The 22775-nt window shown below is 33.7% G+C and overlaps 1 protein-coding gene across 1 annotated transcript in view; it reads right to left on the reverse strand.

The window, feature by feature from the left end:
• The window catches only part of Adgrv1 (adhesion G protein-coupled receptor V1), a 521596-nt gene that overhangs the window by 152147 nt on the left and 346674 nt on the right, over window positions 1-22775 (reverse strand). Inside the window, exon 84 of the mRNA XM_027927625.2 lies at window positions 21068-21246. Coding sequence (XP_027783426.2) covers window positions 21068-21246 — 179 coding nt within the window. The remainder of the gene's footprint in view (window positions 1-21067; window positions 21247-22775) is intronic.

The raw sequence follows: 22775 nt of genomic DNA on the forward strand, positions 1-22775 counted from the left end.
GGCCATGCAGAGTTGAAAACTGACAAGAAACAAAGCTTGATTATTATAAATGTGGAAGATGAATTATGGTGATAAGTACTCACAATACTTTGGCATCTCTAACTCCACAAAAATGGAAAAAAAAAAAAAAACAGTAGGAAAAAATGTGTAAACTAGGAAAACTTCATTGGGATTGGACCTATACCATGACTGTGAACTTAAGGACCTACTAAGACTCAGACAAGCTTAGAAAGAAATATCTATAACTATACACATTGAAACCAAAACTTTGCATTTTAGAAATAAAATTTTAAAGATCTGCAAGGACCCATGAAGCTGAACAAAAAAATTTACTTCAATCAAGAAACAATACAGGGCTAATCTCTGCAACACAAAATACCAATGATACTTTTTCCTGAGTTCCAGATGTGAAAATAATATCAACCACAAATAATAAATTATTTTATGCCATTAAAAGGAAAATAAATGTAACTTGAAATTGAATTAGCAAGTAGGAAACAGTTGAGAGAACACAGAAAAGAGACAGTAAGAAGTCCAAATAAGCTAATGGATAGGCAGAAAATAAAGAACTCTCTAAAACATAGAGGAATAAAAAGAAATTTAAAGAAAAAAATTCAAAGCATACAATCAAGGCAAGAAAAATATAGGAAAATATGAATAAATTTTACTATTATTTAAAAACATAAATCATATAGGTACAAATATTTTCATTAGATACTACAATAGTGATGTTTTCATATGAACAAGGCCCTTACAAATGAATAACCGAAACAGAAAAATGAACAAAGAGCATGAACAATTTATAAGTAAAGTACAAATAGCCAAATATATATATATATATATACAAGTACAAATTTCTTGGTTTCATAAAATAGTGACAGAAACAACTATATATCTCTCTATGTGTGTTAGTAAATTTTATATGTGAACTTGAAATATAGCATGGCATATTCATTGCAGAACTCTTTAAATATTAAAAATAGGGTAAGGAGAAAAATAACTGTTCAGACTTTAATCTGTGTGTTTCTGGGAAGGTGTTTTTGGATTAGATTAGCATGTAAGTGTGTAGATTGAATAAGGTAGATTTCCTTCCTTAAGGAAAGTGGGCCTCATCCAATCAGCTGAAGGTCTGAATAGAACAAGAAGGCTGATCCTTCCCTGAGTAGGAGAGAATTCTTCCTGCCTGATGGTCTTCAAACTTCCATCTGTTTGTTTCCTGACTTTGGAGGCCAGGGAGGCCAACTGAAAGGTCAACTCTCTTGGGTCTCTGGATTGCTGACTTAACTTGCAGATCATGGGAAGTGCTGTCTCCATGATAGCACAAGCCGATTCCTTATAGTAAATTTCTTTACACCCACAAACATATCTTCTAAGTTCTGTTTCTCAGGAGACCTTGACAAAGATACTACATTTACATACCAAAATCACAAAGCTAGTAAAACTCAAAATTGAGGCTGACTCTCGTGCTGGCTGACTGCTACTCACTTTGCTAAAATGGAAAATGTCTTAACTTTTCTGAAGGACAATTTGGCAATCTCAATCTTTCTAAAAATGTCTTAATTTAATCCAGTAATCTCATCTCCTGGAATATGTGACATTGAAATATAAAAGCAAATTCACTGCAGACTTTAAAAATGGGAAAGGTAAGAACTGAAGAATGCTGGGGAATGAGAAACACATTTGATAGTTCAATTGTAAAATAGACATTGTAAATTCCTTAAAAATGCTGATGTAATCTTAGTGGTACAGGAAATTCTAATAATTAGAGTGATTAAGTAAAATAAATAGGAAATAAAACTGTGTGATCCCAATTTTAAAACAAAAATCATATGTCTAGGCATAAACAGAAACACTTCAATGACTGGAGATGCTTATGTTTGAATGATGAATTTATATCTGATTTTCATTTTAAAAATTATATCTTCTCTGCTTATTTTTATTATTATTTCTAAAACAAATATTGATTAACTTTATAAGAAAGAAAAGAACATTATTTTAAGAAAAAGTGATAGGCAGATTCTTACTCCTGAGGAGGTACAAAGTAGATAATACACCCCAACAGCAACTGTCAGAAAATCCTATTGAGCCAAAAATGGTTTTCTTAAATTGCAATCGAATACCCTTTTTGATAAATTGTTTATATTTGTGGGCATTTACTTTTTCATTAGAGATGTCTACAACAGAATTTCCTATTTGAATAATTAATTTGCTTTCTGAATAATACACCCTTGAACATTTTTGAATGCATGAGATTTTTAAAGTTTTCCAAATGAGTCTTTACATTGTAATAGAAAGCTTCTGAAAATGAAAGGTGAGCAAATTTCTCATTTTCCCTAAAACTTTTACAGAAAATAAGCTAGATGAATTGCAATCTCACAAACATGTCTATAATTATAACTCTATCTCCTGCAGCTTACGATTACCTATTTTCTAATGCTTTATTCCAGCTTGATTTTCAGATGCCTAAGTTGTCAACACTTTGCATTAAAAAGTAATCATTAGTCTTCCTGATTCTGCTTCTAGTTAATAAATTAAGATGAACACAGACTAAGGTTCTTGAGGCAACACATATTTTCACCGTTTTGACCTTGAGTAGCTAACTTTAAATGTTCTCAACATGTTGAAATCCCATTCTTAAAGCTGGAAATTCCGCTTAGCACACAAAATATTTAAAATAATTAAATAAAACAATTCTAAAATAGTTTGATATCACACAATAGCTCATCATATATATTAGAATGTAAATTTCCTTTAAAATGGATAGTAGAAAGATATGTTAAAAGAGAAACATTCAGGAGAGACAAAAATTAAAAGACCTAAGATAGCACACCATTTTACCTCCAAGAAAACAAAACAAGGATAAGAAAAACAGAACTCTTCAAATCATTGAAAAACATGAGAAAATAATCAAGAGAAAAATTAATACAGGGAGTTGAACAATCAATTCAAAAAAGAAATGGAAATGCTAAATAAATCTATGCAAAGATATTCAAACTCATAGGGGTCATATAAACAAAAATATGCACTTTGTACAGTGTCTGGTTCACAACAAATGAAGTGACTAAAATATAACAAGGAAATTTAAGAAACCACATAATATATGTGATAAATACAGATGAGATGTATAGCACATTTGTAAATATTTATAAAAACCTTAAGATGCCCAGAGTTGGCAAGAATGTAGGAGAACTGCTTGTGTCATAATTTATGGTTTTAGTATAAACAAGTACATTATTTTTAGAAAAATTTTCATAATATAATTCATAAAATGTAAAAAGTTATATCAATATCTATCTTTTGACCGAGGCATTCCATGCTTAGAATTTGTGGAAAATGTTGACACAAATGGACAAAGATACATATATAATGAAAATGCTATGCTCTGGATGTGGTTTAAGTGTGTCCCCACAAAGGTTTATAAGTTGGAGGCTTATTCCCCAGGGTGGCAATATTGGTGGGTAGTGATATTTTTAAGATGTGGGGCTTAATGGCAGGTCCTTAGGTCAACTGGGGACATTCCTATGGAAGAAATTGTGGGACCCCAGTGTCTCCCTCTCTCTCTCTCTCTCTCTCTCTCTCTCTCTCTCTCTCTTTATTTATTTATTTATTATTCTTGAGACAGGGTATGTCTCTATTTCCTAGGTTGGTCTCAAACTCATGGGATCCAGTGATGCTCCTGGCTTAGATTCCCAAGTAGCTTGCATTAAAGGTACATCACACTCAACTTCTGGCTTCCTGTTTTAAGATGTAATCTCTTTACACATATCCTCCTACTGTGAAGTGAAATAGGCAAGGGGGCCCACACCAGAGCTGAGTCAGTGTTAGTGCCACGCACAGGAATCCCTAAAATTGTGAGCTAATAAACCTTTTATTTATAAAGTTAGCCTGTCTTGGGTATTCCACTGTAGTAATGCAAAACACATGAAAACATATGGATATTTATCACAACAATGTTATAAAGAAAAACTGGAAATAGTCTAAAAATCTACCAAAGAAGTTTGATTAAAAATACAACAGGGCATTATAATATAATGTACATACTGATAATATAATATACATACTGATATGGGAAACTGTCCAATAAATAAAAAGTAAATTGCAAGATAGTATATTGGTATCCTATTTTTGTTGTGAGTATATGCAAAATAGTCAATGTTTCTAGATGCTGTAATACATTACAGCAGTCTGAAGTTACTAAGTACTGCAAGAATTAGAAGCATTTTTTCTTCATGTATAACAAAAATAAAATAAAACTGACTCAGGTTGGCAGAAGCGTTTGAATTTCAGAAAGATTAAAGAGTGTATTATTTGCAAGCAAATGACAAAGATGAATACAAAATAAAAGAGTATAAATAATTTTAAAACTGTTTCAGAATAACTGAGGTGGTAAAATTATAAGCTACTCTTCAGAAATTTATTGGGTCCATAATATTTAATTGGCCTGCTTGATAGGTTATATGGAATTACTACTTCATATGAGGATGTACATTCACATACCTATACATGTGGCTGTCACTTAGTGCCCCCTCTTCTGTGCCAGCTACTGCATATGCTTTTCCCCTACATGTGTCATCTCACTTAATCCATTTTATAATCCTATGACGCAGGTTTATCATGCCTATTCCTCAGATGAGGAACTTCAAGCTCATTGAGGGTAAGTAACTTGCTGAGAGTCACAGAGTCGGAACATGCCAATGTCAGTGTTTGATTCCTTGTCTATCTACTTCCTAAATTTCTGCTAAGCAGTGGAAAGCCACTGCACTCCAATCAAGGAAAATTTAACAGTCACAACCACATCTCAGAATATATTAATACAATGAACTTGCCAAAGTACAGATTTCAGATATTAAACACATTTACCTAAGAGTTGGATGCTTTGCATACTACCAATCAGAGAGAGTTACAGCTAACACTGGGCCGTGGAGATTATTCGCAAATGTCAACTGGTCAGGGGAATTGAATAAACATTACTTTACTAAATGATGCTACTTGATGATAGTATCTCCTTTACAGAGAAGGGTCCTGGAGAGCAAGTTTGAGTAAATGTTATGTAATATTTTCCCGAATACAGGACATCATGGGATTGGTTTATCTGACATCCTATGTAAAGAGTGTTTAATGAATACTTTACAGAAGGAATAAGTGAGGCAAGTAATATATTCACAATTTTTCCAGTAATTATGATAGGTAAAATAACCCTAGAGGTTTCTTCAACCTTGAGTGTTAAATTGATCATTAGAAAATGTCATCTTTATGGTGGTGGCTCAGTGGTAGAGCGCTTGCCTAGCATGTGAAAATCACTGGGTTCGATTCTCAGCATCACATAAAAATAATGAATAAAATGAAGTATTAAAAAAAAGAAATTCTCATGTTTGTCTTTTCATGGCAACTCTTATTAACTGAATGCTTTGCTAGTGCATTTTAAATATTAATGACTATGGGAACATAACTATATAATATAAAGGCCCTTGAAATTATTCACACTAAATTCTGAAAAATATATACTGGAAAATTTTTGAAGCTATCAGATGCCTTCCCTTCATTTTCCACAAGTACAGCTACAAGTAGCTAACAAGGAACTTTGTCATGCTGTTTTGACATTAGCCAAACAGGTCAATCTGGTGAGATCACTTGTGGAAAATTTCATGTTTGTGGGTATGTCATAAAGCACTGATGAGGATTTGTAGTCTTTGATGCATGATGCACATGAATTTGAAAACCTACATGAAATGAATAAATTCATGGGTAACTATAGACTAACAATTTGAATTAGAAAGTTTAAACAGACCAATTATCATATAAGAACTAGCGAAAGTTATTAAGTGATCACTACACACACACACACACACACACACACCCCAGAAACAAGCCCAGATGGTTTTACAGGGGAATTCTATCAAACCTACAAGGATCCATGCTCAATAAAAGGAAAGAAAAACATCTCCTATCCTTTTATAAAGCAAGTAAAACACTGTTATTTAAACCAATAGAGACATAACAAAGAAAGATACAGATAAACATTACTCATGAATAATCATGCAATAATACTAAATAAAATAAAAATAATGATAATCCAACACCATATTAAGAAAATAATACAATGACCATGGAATATTTCTTCCTGGAACCTAGGTTGATTGCATTAATAAACCATATTCCATATTCATATCCCTAAGAAAAATCATGTGATTGATTTCAAAGATGCTAAAAAAGCTTTGAAAAAAATTCAGCACACGTTCACACTAAAAACACTCAACATATATGAATTAAAAGACATTTCTTTTTTTAATATTTATTTTTTAGTTATAGGTGGACACGATGTCTTTATTTTACTTTATGTGGTGCCGAGGATGGAACCCAGTGCCTCACCCATGGTAGGCAAGCGCTCTACCTCTGAGCCACAACCCCAGCCCTAAAAAACATTTCTTAATTGGACAAAATATGTATAAAATCAACATAAGTTTCACTTTATATTCAATAAACAAAATGTAATAGAAAAATTCTATTTAAGATAACAACAAAGAATACTAAATATGTACAAGTAGGAATGTTAAAAGTCTGAAACAATCTTGAATGTTACAAAACTAGAACTGAATAAATAAATAAAAATATATCCTTTATTCTTAGTTAGTTTGATTCAGTATTATAAAGGTGGCAGTTATACATAAGTTAAATTATAAACCAAATATTAACCCAATAACAAAACCAAGAAGCTATTTTATAAGGATAGATAATTTAGACATAAAGTTAATTAAGATAATTAATTTATTTTGGAGGGTTCCTGGGATTGAACCCTGGGAAACTCAATACCTGAGCCATATCCCCAGCCCATTTTATTTTTTTATTTTGAGAAAGGGTCTCACTAAGTTTGCTGGCCTTGATCTTGTGATCCTTGTGATCCACCTACCTTCCAAATGGCTAAGGTTACAGGTGTGTGCCACTGGACCCAGAAAAATAAAGTTAATTTTAGAAAGTCAATATATAAGAATAATCAAGAAAACACTGAAAATGAAAAAAAAAATACTATAAGGGCTAGAAGATGCAATCTGACACTGACTGGGGAGAAGGTTTGGGGGAAACAAAATGGAGCTAGAGCTCTTCCAAAGGTTCATTTCCCTCATTTCCAAAGAAAGCTCCAATTTGCAAGGGTCTCAGTATTTGACCCATTTTAGAGTTTAGCCACTGTGATATATCTATTCCTTGGAAATAAAGAGGTAGTGTTGCTGTTAAAAACACTAAAACCAAGTAAATTTAACATCATGGCTGCCTGAGAAAACACCATTTAGGCAAATACCTAAAAGCCTTAAAAGGAAAACTAGAGCATTAGATATCTACAGAGGCTTTGAAAAGCTCTTAAGATATTCCTGAGAATCTACAAAACACAAATTTTCATCTGAAAAATATGTTCTTCATTGTGGAGGAGTTCAAATAGAATGAATGAACACCTGTCAGCAATTCTGCGACATTGCTCCCATACTGACAGAGATTGGATTTAACACTTTATAAACTCCTCCTTTTGTCTAGCTTCCACCGTCTGTGTAAAGAGGAGGATCTGAAAACCCTGAGTAGACTTGAGGGTGTAACTCAAAGCAGCAGCTGGAATTTTTCTGTGAGATAATGGAGTAGTCAGAAAGCTGAGAGATAAGACTGTAACTGGGATAAGAGAGCAAGGTGAGCATTAGCAGGTGAGCTGAATAACAAGTAGCAATAAAAAGTTTAATAAATGAAGCACTAGAATAAGAAGCTCAGGAATCTAACAGTTCTTTGGACAGGGATTTGAAATGTGGTACGCTTTTGAGTTAGTGCCTGAGACTTTATTAAAGCAGGCTTGACATTTTCCAACCCTTACAATCTACAATTCTAAGACCCTGTGGAAGCATAGTTTCAAGATCTCTTTATTTTTAGGGTCTGAATACATGAAACATGCTAGTTTCAAGCTGCTATTATTATGTGCATGCATTTGTATGTGCTGGTTTGTGCGTATGTGTGCAGATGCATAAGCACTTTCCACAGTACACCCCTGCCTGAGCAAATCCAGAAAGAGATCCTCACAATGCTCTCCTTTCATAGATGTGTGGCTACTGCCTTCAACACTTAGACTAGTACACAGGCTTTCTGTATTTATAAGCATTCTTTCCTTGATTCTCTTGTTAAGTAATTTAATGAAGAAAAAGATTCTCATATGGTATCATATTTCCCATGCAGAACAATTACTTCTACATAGTTCCAATTTAGAATGCAAAGATTTGTCCTCTATATTAATAACATTGTTTCCCAGTAATAGCTAGCAAAATTAGGTTATTTTCACAGGACTGAGCAATTTATAAAACTGATAATTTAGTTCAGGAGCAAGATAGTCAGAGTAGGTTAAAATGAATATTTGTTAAGAGGATCTAAAATAAAACACTAAGTTGAAATACTAAGAAATTAAATTACTAAAAATGAAAAAACTAATCACTTTTAAATTTAAGTTATAAATATATGCATTTATTATGATCAAATTCTAAGCTTGTAGAAGAGAATTCACTTAGACCTTCATACATAATCATTATTCAATAAATATTTCTTGTATTTTTCTTAAGTTTTAGTTATTATGATTTACGAATTTAATGAAAAGGAAAAAAAACAAGCATTTCAGAAGTACAAAACAACTTATTATGTTGTTGCTTTTACTGATATTGACATTTATTAACCTGTTGGGTTCTTGTTGCTTACAGTAAGCATACTGAGATCTGGATAAGTCATTGTCTTCACTTCTGTATAACATGGTCCTGACATTCATTTCCAAATACTCTATCTTGCAGTATTCACATAAGTGGGGTCCCAGACTGATGGCATATTCTCTATTTCAAGGTAACCCTTAGGACCGTATTTTTTGTTTCCACCCTGGCTTTGACTCATTTGTATATTCTGTTTCCTATTCTTTGCTTGCTTCAGCTTGTTTCCTTTACCTATAGTAGCTAAGAAACCAACACCCTTTCCCAAATAGGTGGCAACTTTCAAAGATACTCAACATAAACTACTCAGTAGACACATAGTACTATTAACCAATGGCAATCACTCAAGGGCAGATTTCATTTACTTTTGCCTTTATTTTAGTCAAGCACTATTCCCTTATAAGTATAGAAGACATCTTTTATTAACTTTGAGTGTTCATGATTCCTTATAGATCCATAGAATCATTTGGCTCAGTGACAAAGAATCAATAATAAGACTGTCTTGGGGTTTCCATGTTACAGAAAAAAGTACATTTTGTATTTTATGGCTCTTTGGGCCTTTCTCCAACTCAGGTTGAGTGATTTAAATTCAGATTCAAAAACCCATTGGACTTGCTAAATTAGAATTTGATCTTATATGCACATATGAGAAAATTTCCTTCTTATAAGATTTGACATGTCTTAGTGGCATTTAAAATCTTGAGACATTTATTGACCTCTAGGTATAGTAGATACTTTTTACTAATCATATTATTGTATGGAATCTTTAGAGAAAGTGGTGTGTGTGTGTGTGTGTGTGTGTGTGTGTGTGTGTGTGTCTTATTGTATAGGAAAAAATGACATTTTCCCCTAAAATACCATATATTTAAATTTACTTTAAATTTCCTTTCTTCTAATTCAGATATTTCCACTAAGGTATAAAAGCCTCATCCTTCATAAATTTATTAATGTTTACTAGGTAATCTGAAATTAAGCATTGATCTCTAGGCTGAATCTCAAATTACAATGCTGACATAAATAATTTTCAATATAGTATAACTGATACAATCATTGGATTTATGAAAGGATATAACTCTACTGAGGTTATATTAAGTTGATATTTAAGTTGATGTTTGGAGAAAAATAGGAATGTTTTAGGTAGACAAAATGAAATAAAGGCATTTGGAACATAAAAGGTATATATGAAGATATGGGCACAAGAGACCATGGAAAACATCAAGAAATTTAGTTAAAAAGGGGTCATAGGGGAGGATGGTTTTAAGGAATGATATAAAAAGCTAGCTCAGCAGTTTAGTGTCAAGGTGTGGATGACCTAATGAAACCATGACCTTGAAGGCACTGAAAAGCAACTACTGGGTTTTAACCATCAAAGTGATATGATCCTTTCCACTTTGAAGAATTTAATGAATAGATTATAAAATGAAGACGTTAGACATAGGGACATGTATTAGGAGGTGACCTAACAAACCAAAGATGACAAAGTTGGAACTGAAGATACAGTAATAACACTGGAAGATGTTTAGGAGTCAGATTAGAAAACAACTGTCAATTTTAGGATGTGGAATATAATGAAAAAAAATTAGAAATAACTCTTAAGTTTGCAGCCTGTTTACCTAGATGGATAGTGGACCTTTCATTAAAGAATGTGGGTCAAGGTACTGGGGTTGTTGCTCAGTGGTAGAGCACTTGCTTAGCACATGTGAAACACTGGGTTTGATCCTTAGCACCACATAAAAATAAATACATAAATTAAAAAATAAATATATTATGTCCATCTACAACTAAAAAAAGTATTTATGAAAAAGAATGTGGGTTGGGCTGGGATTGTGGCTCAGTGCTTGCTTAGCATGTGTGAGGCACTAGGTTCGATTCTCAGCACCACATACAAGTAAATAAAGTCCATTGACAACTAAAAAATTATTAAAAAAAAAAACAAATGTGGGTCAAAGCTTAGTGATTACTTCACTATGCTAAATGTGAGATTCCTGTGTGTCACTTTGATAAAGATGTCTATTAGACATCAGAATATATAACATAGATATGGAGCTTAGAAAGGGGTTTTAGGCAAGAAAGACAACTCTAGGGAGCTATCATGTATAAAACAGGAGTAAGCCATGACAATAGGTAAGAATGTATAGGAAGAGAAGTAGGGCAAAGTCAGTAGTCAGAAAACACCAATATTTATTTAAAGTGTTTTAACTGCTATTATTATCATTTTCCATTAAAATATTAACCATAGGTTACATAAATCACTTGGTAAGAATTTTTACTTTGGCTATACTTTTACTATGGTTATGCTATTCTTAACCAGATATTATAATTTTTTAAGATATATATGCACTCTATAGAATCCACTAAATAAGCTCTAATGACATAGCTTGGGCAAGATTCATGCAAAACAAATGAACAAAACCATTTGTTGGAAGAAATTGTAAAGCTGTTGGGGTAGCTAAGGTTTGTAACACCAAAATCTTACAAAGAAGAGAAGTTCATTGAGATAAAAAAAAAACCTTTTATAATAAATAAGTCATAAGGAAATGATAGTAATTCTCAATTTGTGTTCTAAAATGATAGCTTGAAAGTATATAATACAGAAAGGAGTAATAAACAAATTCACAAGCACAGTAGTGTACCTTTCTAAGTAAGCTACAGAACAAGTAGATACAAAGCAGGGGATGTACAAAAGCTCTGAACAGCTGCAAACAAACTTGAATAATTAGTGTGTACAAACAACTGCACTCAACAGGTAGAGAATTTGTTTTTAATGAGCATGGAACATGTGACAATATTAACCAGAAGCTGGACTCCAAAACAACTCACAACAATGTCCTACAGAACAAAAGATAATGTTCTTTGACAAAAATAATAAAAGATAGACTAACAAGTCAAAAATATTTGGAAATTAAGTCCTGCTGCCCTGGAGAGGCCCAACCCACACAGTGTGGCCCACTGCCCCAGAGAAGAACACTGTGCTGCAGTTTCCTATTCACCAATGTGTGGCTCAACCCAAACTACCTCCATTTTGGGATATTGCAGTCACCTCCATATCCCTCCCCACATGGTAATCTCCACCGTGATACACTGAACAGGGCTAGGAGGCAGCTGCTTGTTGCAGCACTGCAGGCCACACTGAGGCATCACTGAATAGGTCACCCAATGCCACTGTATAGCTAATCCTTCCAGCCCCATCTCTGAAAGCAGTTGGTGTCATCTTGGGACACTTTCACCACCATCTTGGGGTACTTCTGCTGCCACCTCTGCTGCCACATCTGCTATCTTTAGCTGTGGCAGCTTTCACTTGGGACATGGACTGGGGCCTGAAAGCCCAACATTAAAGTACCTACAGCCTTGATGCTACTGCCACCAACAACTAGGGACGTGGCTGTTTCCATCTAGAGACAACAACCAGGACCTGGAAAACCGTCACCAAGGTCCCTGTGGACCTGGTTGTACCAGAGGTATTTCTACTAGGTGTGCTAATAGGAACCATCCTATTGCAGAGGCAACAGGCAGCCTTGAATGGGGTTGCCTCTCTTTTTTCTCCTGCTAACAGCCAACTTCTTCTGATACCCTTTCACTAGACCTATAATCTAATACCTCTGTATTCTTACATCCTACCTCATAAACATCATAGCCAACCTCCCCCTCTGTCCACCATTTAGAAACTGTAAACCCTTATGCAAACCTAGTGGCTACATGGTAGAAGATAACCAAACTCATCATTTCTGTTTACAGTGACAAAACTGTAAATGTCAAAGTAGAAAACAATTGATTTATGGCTGCATGTTGGTTGTATTGGGTGCTGTAAACATTGATATTCCCTGTGAAGGTGAGGTATTGGTAACCTTCAGGGACACCACAAGATTAGAGGGTAGAGACTGTAATACCTCAGATCTGTACTGCAAGACAGGAAGACACACGGGTAACATGAAAAAACAAGGGAGGAAAGTGCCTCAAACAAACCAAGATACTACAACAACAGAATCCATTGACAGCACAGTAGATGAAATGTCAGAGGAGTTCAGAATGTACATAATTAAAATGATCTGTGAATTAAAGAATGACCTAAGTGAGCAAATAAAGCAAAAATTAATCACTCCAACAAAGAGATAAGAGAACAAATATAGGTAGCAAAAGATTACTTCAAGAAAGAGATAGAGATTCTGAAAAAAACCCAAACATAAATCCTTGAAATGAAGGAAACAATAAACGAAATAAAAAACTCAATAGAAAGCATCACCAACAGACTAGATCACTTGAAAGACAGAACCTCTGACAATGAAAACAAAATATACAATCTTGAAAATAAAGTTGACCATATAGTGAAGATAGTATGAAACCATGAGCTGAATATTCAAGAAGTATGGAATAATATCTAAAGACAAAATCTAAGATTTATCAGGATAGAGGAAGGCACAGAGATTCAAACCAAAGGAATGCACAACCTCTTTAGTGAAATAATATCAGAAAATTTGCTAAACATGAAGAATGAATTGGAAAATCAAATATAAGAGGCTTACGGGACACCAAATGTAGAAAGTTACACCAAAACATTTACATTCTATTTTGACATTTCAGTTTTGTCACTATAAACACTATAATGAAAATGCTTAGCATACAGAATAAGGATAGAATTTTAAAGACCTCAAAAGAGAGGAATCAGATTATATATAGGATCTCAACAGATTTTGCAACCCAGACCCTCAAAACTAAGAGATCCTGAAACAACATATACCAAGCTCTGAAAGAAAACTGATGCCAACTAAGAATCTTATATCCAACAAAATTAAGCTTCAGATTTAATGATGAAACAAAACCTTCCATGATAAACAAAAGTTAAAAGAATTTACAGCAAGAAAACCTGCACTACAGAGCATTCTTGCCAAATATTCCACGAGGAGGAAATGAAAAACAACAATGAAAATCTGCAAAGGGAGGAACTACACTAAAGGAAAGACCAATTAAAGGAGAAAACAAGTCAACTTAAAAAACAAAATAAACTAAAATGACTTGGAACACAAATCATGTCTCAATAATAACCCTGAATGTCAATGGCCTAAACTCATCAATTAAAAGACAAAGACTGGCTAATTGGATTTAAAAAAAAAAACAGCAATATGTTGCCTTCAAAAGACTCATCTCACAGGAAAAGCACATCCACAGACTGAAGGCGAAAGGATGGGGAAAAATGCATCACTCACATGGACTATATAAACAAGTGGGGGTTTCCATCTTCATATCAAAATTAGTAAAAAAGGATAAAGAAGGTAATTTCATACAACTTAAGAGAATCATACATCAACAAGACATAACAATCATAAATATCTGTGCCCCAAACAATGGGGCATCTATGTATAGCAAACAAAACCTTCTCAACTTCAAGAATAAAATAGACCATAACACAATAATACTGGGTGACTTTAACACACCTCTCTCACCACTGGATAGAGCTTCCAAACAAAAACTATAGAACTCACTAAAACATTCAATAATTTAGACTTAACAAACATATATAGAATATTCCATCCATCAACAAGCAAATACACTTTGTTCTCAGCAGCACATGGATCCTTCTCCAAAATAGACCATATGTTATGCCACAAAGCAAGTCTTTGCAAATATAAAAAAATAGAGATACTACCCTGCATTCTATCTCACCATAATGGAATGAAATTAGAAATCAATGAGAAAATAAAAAATATAAGCTACTCCAACACCTGGAAACTAAATAATATGCTATTGAATGATGTACTGATAACAGAAGACATCAGGAAGGGGATAAAAAAAAATTCTTACAGGTGAATGAGAACTCCGGTACAACACATCAAAATCTCTGGGACACTATGAAGGTGGTAGTACTAAGAGGAAAGTTCATTGCTTAAGCTCATTCATTAAAAGAAGAAAAGGTCAACAAATAAACAGCCTGACATTGTATCTCAAAGCCCTAGAAAAAAAGGAACAAACCAACACCAAAAGAAGCAGAAGACAGGAAATAACTAAAATTAGGGTGAAATCAATGAAGTTGAAACAAGAAACAATTGAAAAATTGACAAAACAAAAAGTTGGTTCTTTGAAAAAATAAATAAAATTGATAAATCTTTAGACATGCTAATGAAGAGAAAAAGAGAGAAAACTCAAACTACTAACATCCATGATGAAAAAGGAAATATCACAACAGATACTACAGAAATAAAGAAGATAATTAGAAATTCTTTTGAAAAATTTTTACTCCAATAAAATATAGAAGGCATCAACAAATTTCTAGAGTAATATGATTTGCCCAAACTGAACCAGGATGATATATACGATTTAAACAGATCAATTTCAAACAATGAAATAGAAGACGCCATCAGAAGCCTACCAACCAAGAAAAGCCCAGAACCAGACAGATACACAGCTGAGTTCCACAATACCTTTAAAGAAGAACTAATACTAATAAAATTTCCAAACTCATTCTGTGAGGCCAATATCACTCTGATTTCAAAACCAGACAAAGACACATCAAAGAAAGAAAACTTCAGACCAATATCTCTAATGAACACAGATGCAAAAGTTCTCAATAAAATTCTGGCAAATCAAATACAAAAACATATCAAAAAAATAGTGTACCATGATCAAGTGGGGTTCATCTTAGGGATGCAAGGTTGGCTCAACATACGGAAATCAATAAGTCTACTGATGTGATGAATTACATTTAAAGATAAGAATCATATTATCATCACAATAGATGCAGAAAAAGCATTTGACAAAATACCACACCCCTTCATGTTCAAAACACTAAAAAACTAGGGATAACAGGAATATATCTCAACACTGTAAAAGCTATCTATGCTAAGCCCTAGGCCAACATCATTCTAAATGGAGAAAAATTGAAAGCATTCCCTCTAAAAATAGGAACAAGACAGGGTGCCTTCTTTCACCAATTCTATTTAATATAGTTCTTAAAACATTGGCCAGATCAATTAGATAAAAGAAATTAAAGGGATATAGATAGGAAAAGAAGAACTCAAACTATCATTAACTGCCAAAGACATAATTCCATACTTAGAGGATCCAAAAAAATTCCACCAGAAAACTTCTAGATGCAATGAATGAATTCAGCAAAGTAGCAGGATATAAAATCAACACCCATAAATAAAATGCATTTCTATACATCAGTGATGAATCCTCTGAAAGAGAAAATAGAAAAACTACCCCATTCACAATAGCCTCCCCCCAAAAAAGTTTTTGGGAATCAATCTAGCAAGAGAGGTGAAAGACCTGTACAATGAAACTATAGAATGCTAAAGAAAGAAACTGAAGATGAAAAGATCTAAATTAATGAATAAAGGGAGGAGGTGGAGGAGGAGGAGGAGGAGGAGGAGGAGGAGGAGGAGGAGGAGGAGGAGGAAAAGATCTCCCACGCTCTTAGATAGGCAGAATCAATATTGTCAAAATGGTCATACTACCCAAAGCACTATGTAGATTCAATGTGATTCCAATTAAAATCCTAATGTTATTACTTATAGAAATAGAAAAAACAATAATGAAACTCACTTGGAAAAATAAGAGACACAGAATAGCTGAAGCAATCCTTAGCAAGAAGAGTGAAGCAGAAGGCATCACAATACCAGATGTTAAACCATACCACAAAGCTATAGTAACAAAATGGCATGGTATTGGCACCAAAATAGACTTGTAGACCAATGATATAGAATAGAAGTCACAGAGACAAACCCACATAAATACAGTTTTCTCATACTAGACAAAGGCACCAAAAACATACATTGGACAAAAGATAGCTTCTTCAACAAATGGTGCTGAGAAAACAGGAAATCTATATGCAAAAAATAAAAATAAAAAAAATGAAACTAAACCCCTATCCCTCAAAATGCTCAAAACTCAACTGAAAGTGGATCAAGGATCTAGGAATTAGACCAGAGACCTTGTGCCTAATAGAAGAAAAAGTAGGCCCAAATCTTCATCATGTCAGATTAGGCCCTGGCTTCCTTAACAAGACTCGTAAAGCACAAGAAACAAAATAAAGAATCAATAAATGAGATGGATTCAAACTGAAAAGCTTCTTCTCAGCAAAAGAAACAATCAATGAGGTGAAGAGAGAGTCTACATTTTGGGAGCAAATTTTTGCCACACATATGTCAGATAGAGCACTAATCTCCACGATATATAAAGGAGTCAACGCCAAAAAAACCAAACAACCCAATCAATAAATGGGCTAAGGAGCTGAACATATACTTTTCAGAAGAAAAAATAAAGTTGATCAACAAATATATGAAAAAATGTTCAACATCTCTAGTAATTAGAGAAATGCAAATCAAAACTACTCTAAGATTTCATCTCACTCCAGTCAGAATGTCAGTTATCAAGAACATAAGCAATAATAAGGGTTGGTGAGGGTGTGGGGGAAAAGGTACACTCATACATTGCTGGTGGGACTGAAAATTGGTGCAACTAATCTGGAAAGCAATATGGAGAATCTTTAGAGAACCTGGAATGGAACCACATTTGACTCAGCTATCCGACTCCTAAAGACTTAAAAACAGCATACTATAGTAACACAGCCTCTTCAAAGTTTATAGCAACACAACTCACAATTGCTAAACTGTGGCAGCAACATAGATGCCCTTGAATAGATGAATGGATAAAGAATCTGTGATACATATACCCAATGGAATATTACTCAGCATTAAAAGAGAATAAAATTATAGTATTTTCAGGTAAATGGATGGAGTTGGAGAATATCATGCTAAGTAAAAGAAGCCAATCTCAAAAAACAGGGCTGAATGTTTTCTCTGATAAGTAGATGCTAATGCATATATCGGGTGGTGCATGGGATAAGTGGGGGAATTTTGGATGGGTCAAAGAGGAGGGGAGAAGGGGGCAAATGGGTAGGAAAGATAGTGTAATGAGACAGTCATCATCCTTACCCGAGGTACATGTATGATTGTGCGAATGGTGTGACTTCAACACAAACAGAGAAGCAAAAAATTCTGTTCCATTTATGTACAACGAATTAAAGAGCTTTCTATTGTCATGTATAACTGATTAGAACTAATAAATAAATAATAAAAAGAATTCAAGGACTAATTAAGAAATAACCAAAATAGATGGTGTGGAATAACACGACCATCTTTCACAGGATCTGGGGCCTTTCAAGTCTGGCAGTAGTCATTGGTGATACATAATTTTTTATTTGAATTGCTCTCACATATTACAAGCATCTTAAGGACTAGAACTATGCTTTTGTCATAAAACCTAAAATGATACTCCATAATTATTTGTTCTTTGAAACATTTTTGATGCAGTCAGGTCTACTCCATGCAAATTCTTCTTTCAGAGCATAGCTGCTTCAAGTACATACAAAGAGATGTTTTCTGTTCCCTTGGGGTGAATCAGAATGAAATACTATTTAATGGGGCGTACTATTAACACCAGGAAGGGTAGAACTATTGTTCACACTGGATATTTCTTTCACAAACATTCTTCTGAGAATGATTAAGAAATTATCTGTGAATGATTCACAAGGAGTTCTTAAAGTTATGTGGGCTGAGTTGGTGCTGCCAAGCATTCTATTTGAGAGATTAATTTAGAACTTTGGAATTGATAGTCATTCATGCTCAACTTTGACAGCCTGACTTCTATATTTATTCCCCAAACCAGACACACATGCAAAAAATAAATAAAATTCAAATATGTAAAAAAATTGGAAATTAAATAATGTACTTCTAAGCAACTCATGGGTCAAAGAAAAATAATAGACAATATTGCATGGTTCAAAATTAGTCTTGGGAAAGAACAATATTGATCAATCCCAGAAAAACTGATCAAGAAAGAGAGAAAAAAGTAAGAGAAGATACATATCATCAATATCAAGAATGAAAAAGAATATATCACTACAGATCACAGAACTTTAAAAACAGTGGAGAAACTGTGAGATGGAATTGACCAAACTATGTTATGTACATATGTGAATATACCATAGTGAATTTCACCTTTATACATAAGTATAATCCACCAATCAAAGTAAAATAGAAGGAAAACCAGTAGAGGAGAGGAGACAAGGGAAAAAGGAAGCACTGCATACTGAAATGAGCAAATTATATACCATGCATTCATGATTATGTGAAAATGAATCCCACTATTATATATGACTGTAATGTACTAAAAAAAATAAAAGTTTTGATTAGTTAGGTTAAATGGAAAAGTTTATAGAAAAAAGACAACTTACAAAATTAACAAAGAACTAGAAATTGGAAAGATGAATTGTTGTATATATTTTAAAGAAAATGAATATATAATTAAAAGTCTTTCTGTAAGAAAACCTTAGACCTGGCTAGCTTCCTGTGAGTAGTCTTATTACTAAGGAAGAAATAACAACAGATTTACAGTCTTGTTCTGCTAATACAAAAAGAAGGGTCACTCCCTAACTTCTTAAAAATGTGATCGGCATTAAATTTGACAAACCCTTTTTAATAATAACACCTTACATATATTAACGCATTAGCGATTTAGAGAAATCTCTTCACTATGGGGAAATTTATTACAACTACAAAGTGACCTCTGCACAAAAGATGAGCTATTAAATAAATCACAGAAGCATAAATTTTGCATTACCTATAGAGAAGTGGCATTCTTTAAAATGATGATGTAGGTATACAATACTTTAATACAAATAGTGTGCCAATTTATATCCTTATATTGAGATTGAAGTGATATTAGAAATATGGATCCTTTGAAGCACAAATAAATTCACAGGAGTATTCTATGTGAATTAAGTAGAAAAGTAAGCTATAATATAGAATCTAGTCACTTTGGGTCTAATAATTCCATAACATTAAAACCAGATAGAATTTAATGTAAATCTTTTTACATTTTGCTTATTATAATTTAGTTTGTCATAGAGAACATCTTATAAAAGCTTAAAGCAGCAAATATTTTAAGAGTAAGTTATCTGGACATTCTTGTATGGTTGTTTAGTACTCCCTGTAGCAATCCTTTCAGAAGCATCAAGAGTTTCTCTGAGTTAATATCACTTCCATCTCGTCTCATTTATCAAGGCAGGGTGGGGACACATGTAAAAATAAAACTGTCATCAAATGAGCCCTGCTTTGCCAAAGAATTGGTGAAACTCATGGAAGGAATGGGCTGCTGGCCACCAGGGCTTGCCTCACATTTACTTTGTATTTAACAAAGAATGATGCACAATTTTCTAAAATCAATCCACACAGCCCAAGATCTAAATGTCAGAGAATAGTCAATAGTAGTAGAATATGAAAAGTTATAATAATTTTGAAAAGACACTATCATTTCTTTCTATAAGATTACAGGTTTTTAGAATTTTGTATGGATAAAATACATTATAATACTATAATCAGCATAAGAAAATCTTCTTGAATCTCAATGAAAAGAATGATTAAAAATAGCATATCAGCACGAGTTTAAATGTGTGTTTTACATAGCTAGGCTTTGGCTGAATGTTGTGTAGAGTATGTGTCTGTAACTGCCTAAATGGGAAATACATGTGCATACATCAATAAGAGGTATTTGTTAAGTATATGACTGATCAGACACACTAATACTAGTGAAATGACTTCTGCTTGTATACTATTTTACCTTTTAAAGATTTTTCACATCCACTAATTGAGTTTTATCTTCACAATCCACCATGAAATAATTAGGTAATTATGGATAGACTTTTCCTTCTTGTTCAGAATGTTACTTTTCCTTTATTTCCATGAAACCAAGGGAGCTGGTTAAGCTTTTTTATTACAAATGTTTGCTTTAGCTTTTCCCTGCATGCAGAATCAATAAAGCAGAGGCTAAACAGTCTTCAAAGCTATAAGATGCCTGATTCTGGGTTAAAGCACACACATATGTGTGTATAAAGGAGCACTGGATTTCAAAGATTACAAGGGTACTTTGATAGGAACATTTGAGAAAGACATTGTCTCTTCATGTAGTATATAGACAATGCATTCTTTTTGATACCTTTTTTTTTTTGTATTTATGATGCCTGCTACCTTCAACTCCCCCTGAAAACACACTCTTTAAACAATATCCATACTCCAAAATTTTTTTTTGCTGATTATCAAAATTTTCATCATGCCTTGATTTTGCTAGACATGATCATTTGACTCAAACTAATAAACTAAATATGCTAAAGTACAAATTACCGTAAACTTTTTGATATACCAACTCACCTGAGAAAATTCCATCTATCAGAGGAACCTGAGAGGCCATAGATTCTAGTTTAAAGAAATCATAGAGGAAGTGAGCTTCAGACAGCGTGCTGGGAAAGCTGCCGGCACAGAAAAGCTAAGAAGGCAACGTGCCCACCTGAGTGTACTTACAGGTCACCGTGAATGAGTCCGTAGATCTGTGCCATGCTCTGATGATAGACACCCTTCAAAATAACTATGAGGAGAATCACCACAAAAGATGGAAGGCCCCAACTCAGAAGAAAAAACAGCAGATACCTCCTCTCTGTGTGTTCGTCATTCATCACAAGCACGTACCAGAAATTCACAGACTAAGAAAGGAAACAAAAAATGAACAGGCTCTGGTTTAATGGCATAGGACACAAACTTACTTGGCTTAAGCGTGAAGAGTCAGGGACCAGCAAAGGCCTAGGATCTACTTAATAATTACTGTTTTGATGTGATTTTTTTAAGTTAGTTCATACACACATTCTTTCATGTAGCCAAGAAATTCAGCACACTTCAAAAGTCTAGGAACACAAGAAAACATTTAGTTTACTTATGTATCTTTTATTTTTCTTAATTTTCCCTGTTTTAATCTCAGTTATAATCTTCTGTGACTGTTCTGTAAATCTGTCCTAGAAGAAATGTGCACTGATATTCAAATTTGCTTCCCGTATGAACAATTCATGATGACAACAAAATAAAAGGCCCTAGGTTTTTAGGCTTTAAAAAAAATTAGAGCATTATAATTACACATAGGAGTTGGGTTCATTTTGACAAAATCACCCCCGCATGAAATTTGATTTCAATCCTCATTTCTCCGGCTTTTCTTCCCCTCCTTCCATTCCTTATTCTCCCTCCTCTGTTCTACAGATCTTCCTTTTGTTCCTTTATTTATTTATTTTTGATTGGTACTTTCTACATACACATAAAAGTAAAATTCTCTGTTATGTTTATATATGCACATAACATGTCTTTTAAAGAATTCATTCTGCATGGCCTCCCTTTACCCATCCCTCTACTCTGTTTCTCCATCTCCTTCTTCTACATTAATGATCTTTTCTTTATCTTTATATTATCCTATCTTTCCCTCCACTTTTCCTCTATTTTGTTCTAGCTTCCACATATGAAAGAAAACATCCAACCTTTAAATTTCTGGGTCTAACCTATTTACATATTCTTCACTTCCATTAATTTACCAGTAAGTGCCATTATTTCGCTCTTCTTTCTGGTTGAGTGAAACTCTGTTGTGTATATATACCACATTTTCTTGATCCATTCCTCTATTGACAGGCATCTGGGCTGACTCCATAATTTGACTATTATGAATTGTGCTGCCATAAACATTGATATGCCTGTATCACTATAGTATGCTGAGTTTAGTTCTTCCTGATAAATAAATACTGAGAAGTGGGATGGCTGGGTTATATGGTGGTTCCATTACTAGTATTTTGAGGAATCTTCATATTGCTTTCCATAGGGGTTGCACTAATTCATAATCCTGTCAATGACTGTATCAGTGTACTTTCCCCCCACATCTTCACCAGCATTTATTATTATTTGTGTTGTTTTTGACAATTTTTATTCTTTGAGGGCCTAACACAGGTAGGGCCATACACTGTTCCATTGAATGGGGATAATTGTGAAAATGACCCTAGTCTGAGTCCCAGTGGGAGTCAGAGAATAGGAAACAGAAATTGATTGCATGGAGAAAAAAATAATGGAATAGATTTTGTGGCCTCTCTTTCTCAGTTTACACTACCTCTTTTTTGTAATTCACTTGACAAACATTTGAGTGCTTACTAAATTTCAAAAATCAGTCAAGCCAGTGAGGATACAGGAATGAAAGTGACAGGGA

Source organism: Marmota flaviventris, chromosome 5 (assembly GCF_047511675.1).
Source record: "Marmota flaviventris isolate mMarFla1 chromosome 5, mMarFla1.hap1, whole genome shotgun sequence".
NCBI classification, from domain to species: domain Eukaryota; kingdom Metazoa; phylum Chordata; class Mammalia; order Rodentia; family Sciuridae; genus Marmota; species Marmota flaviventris.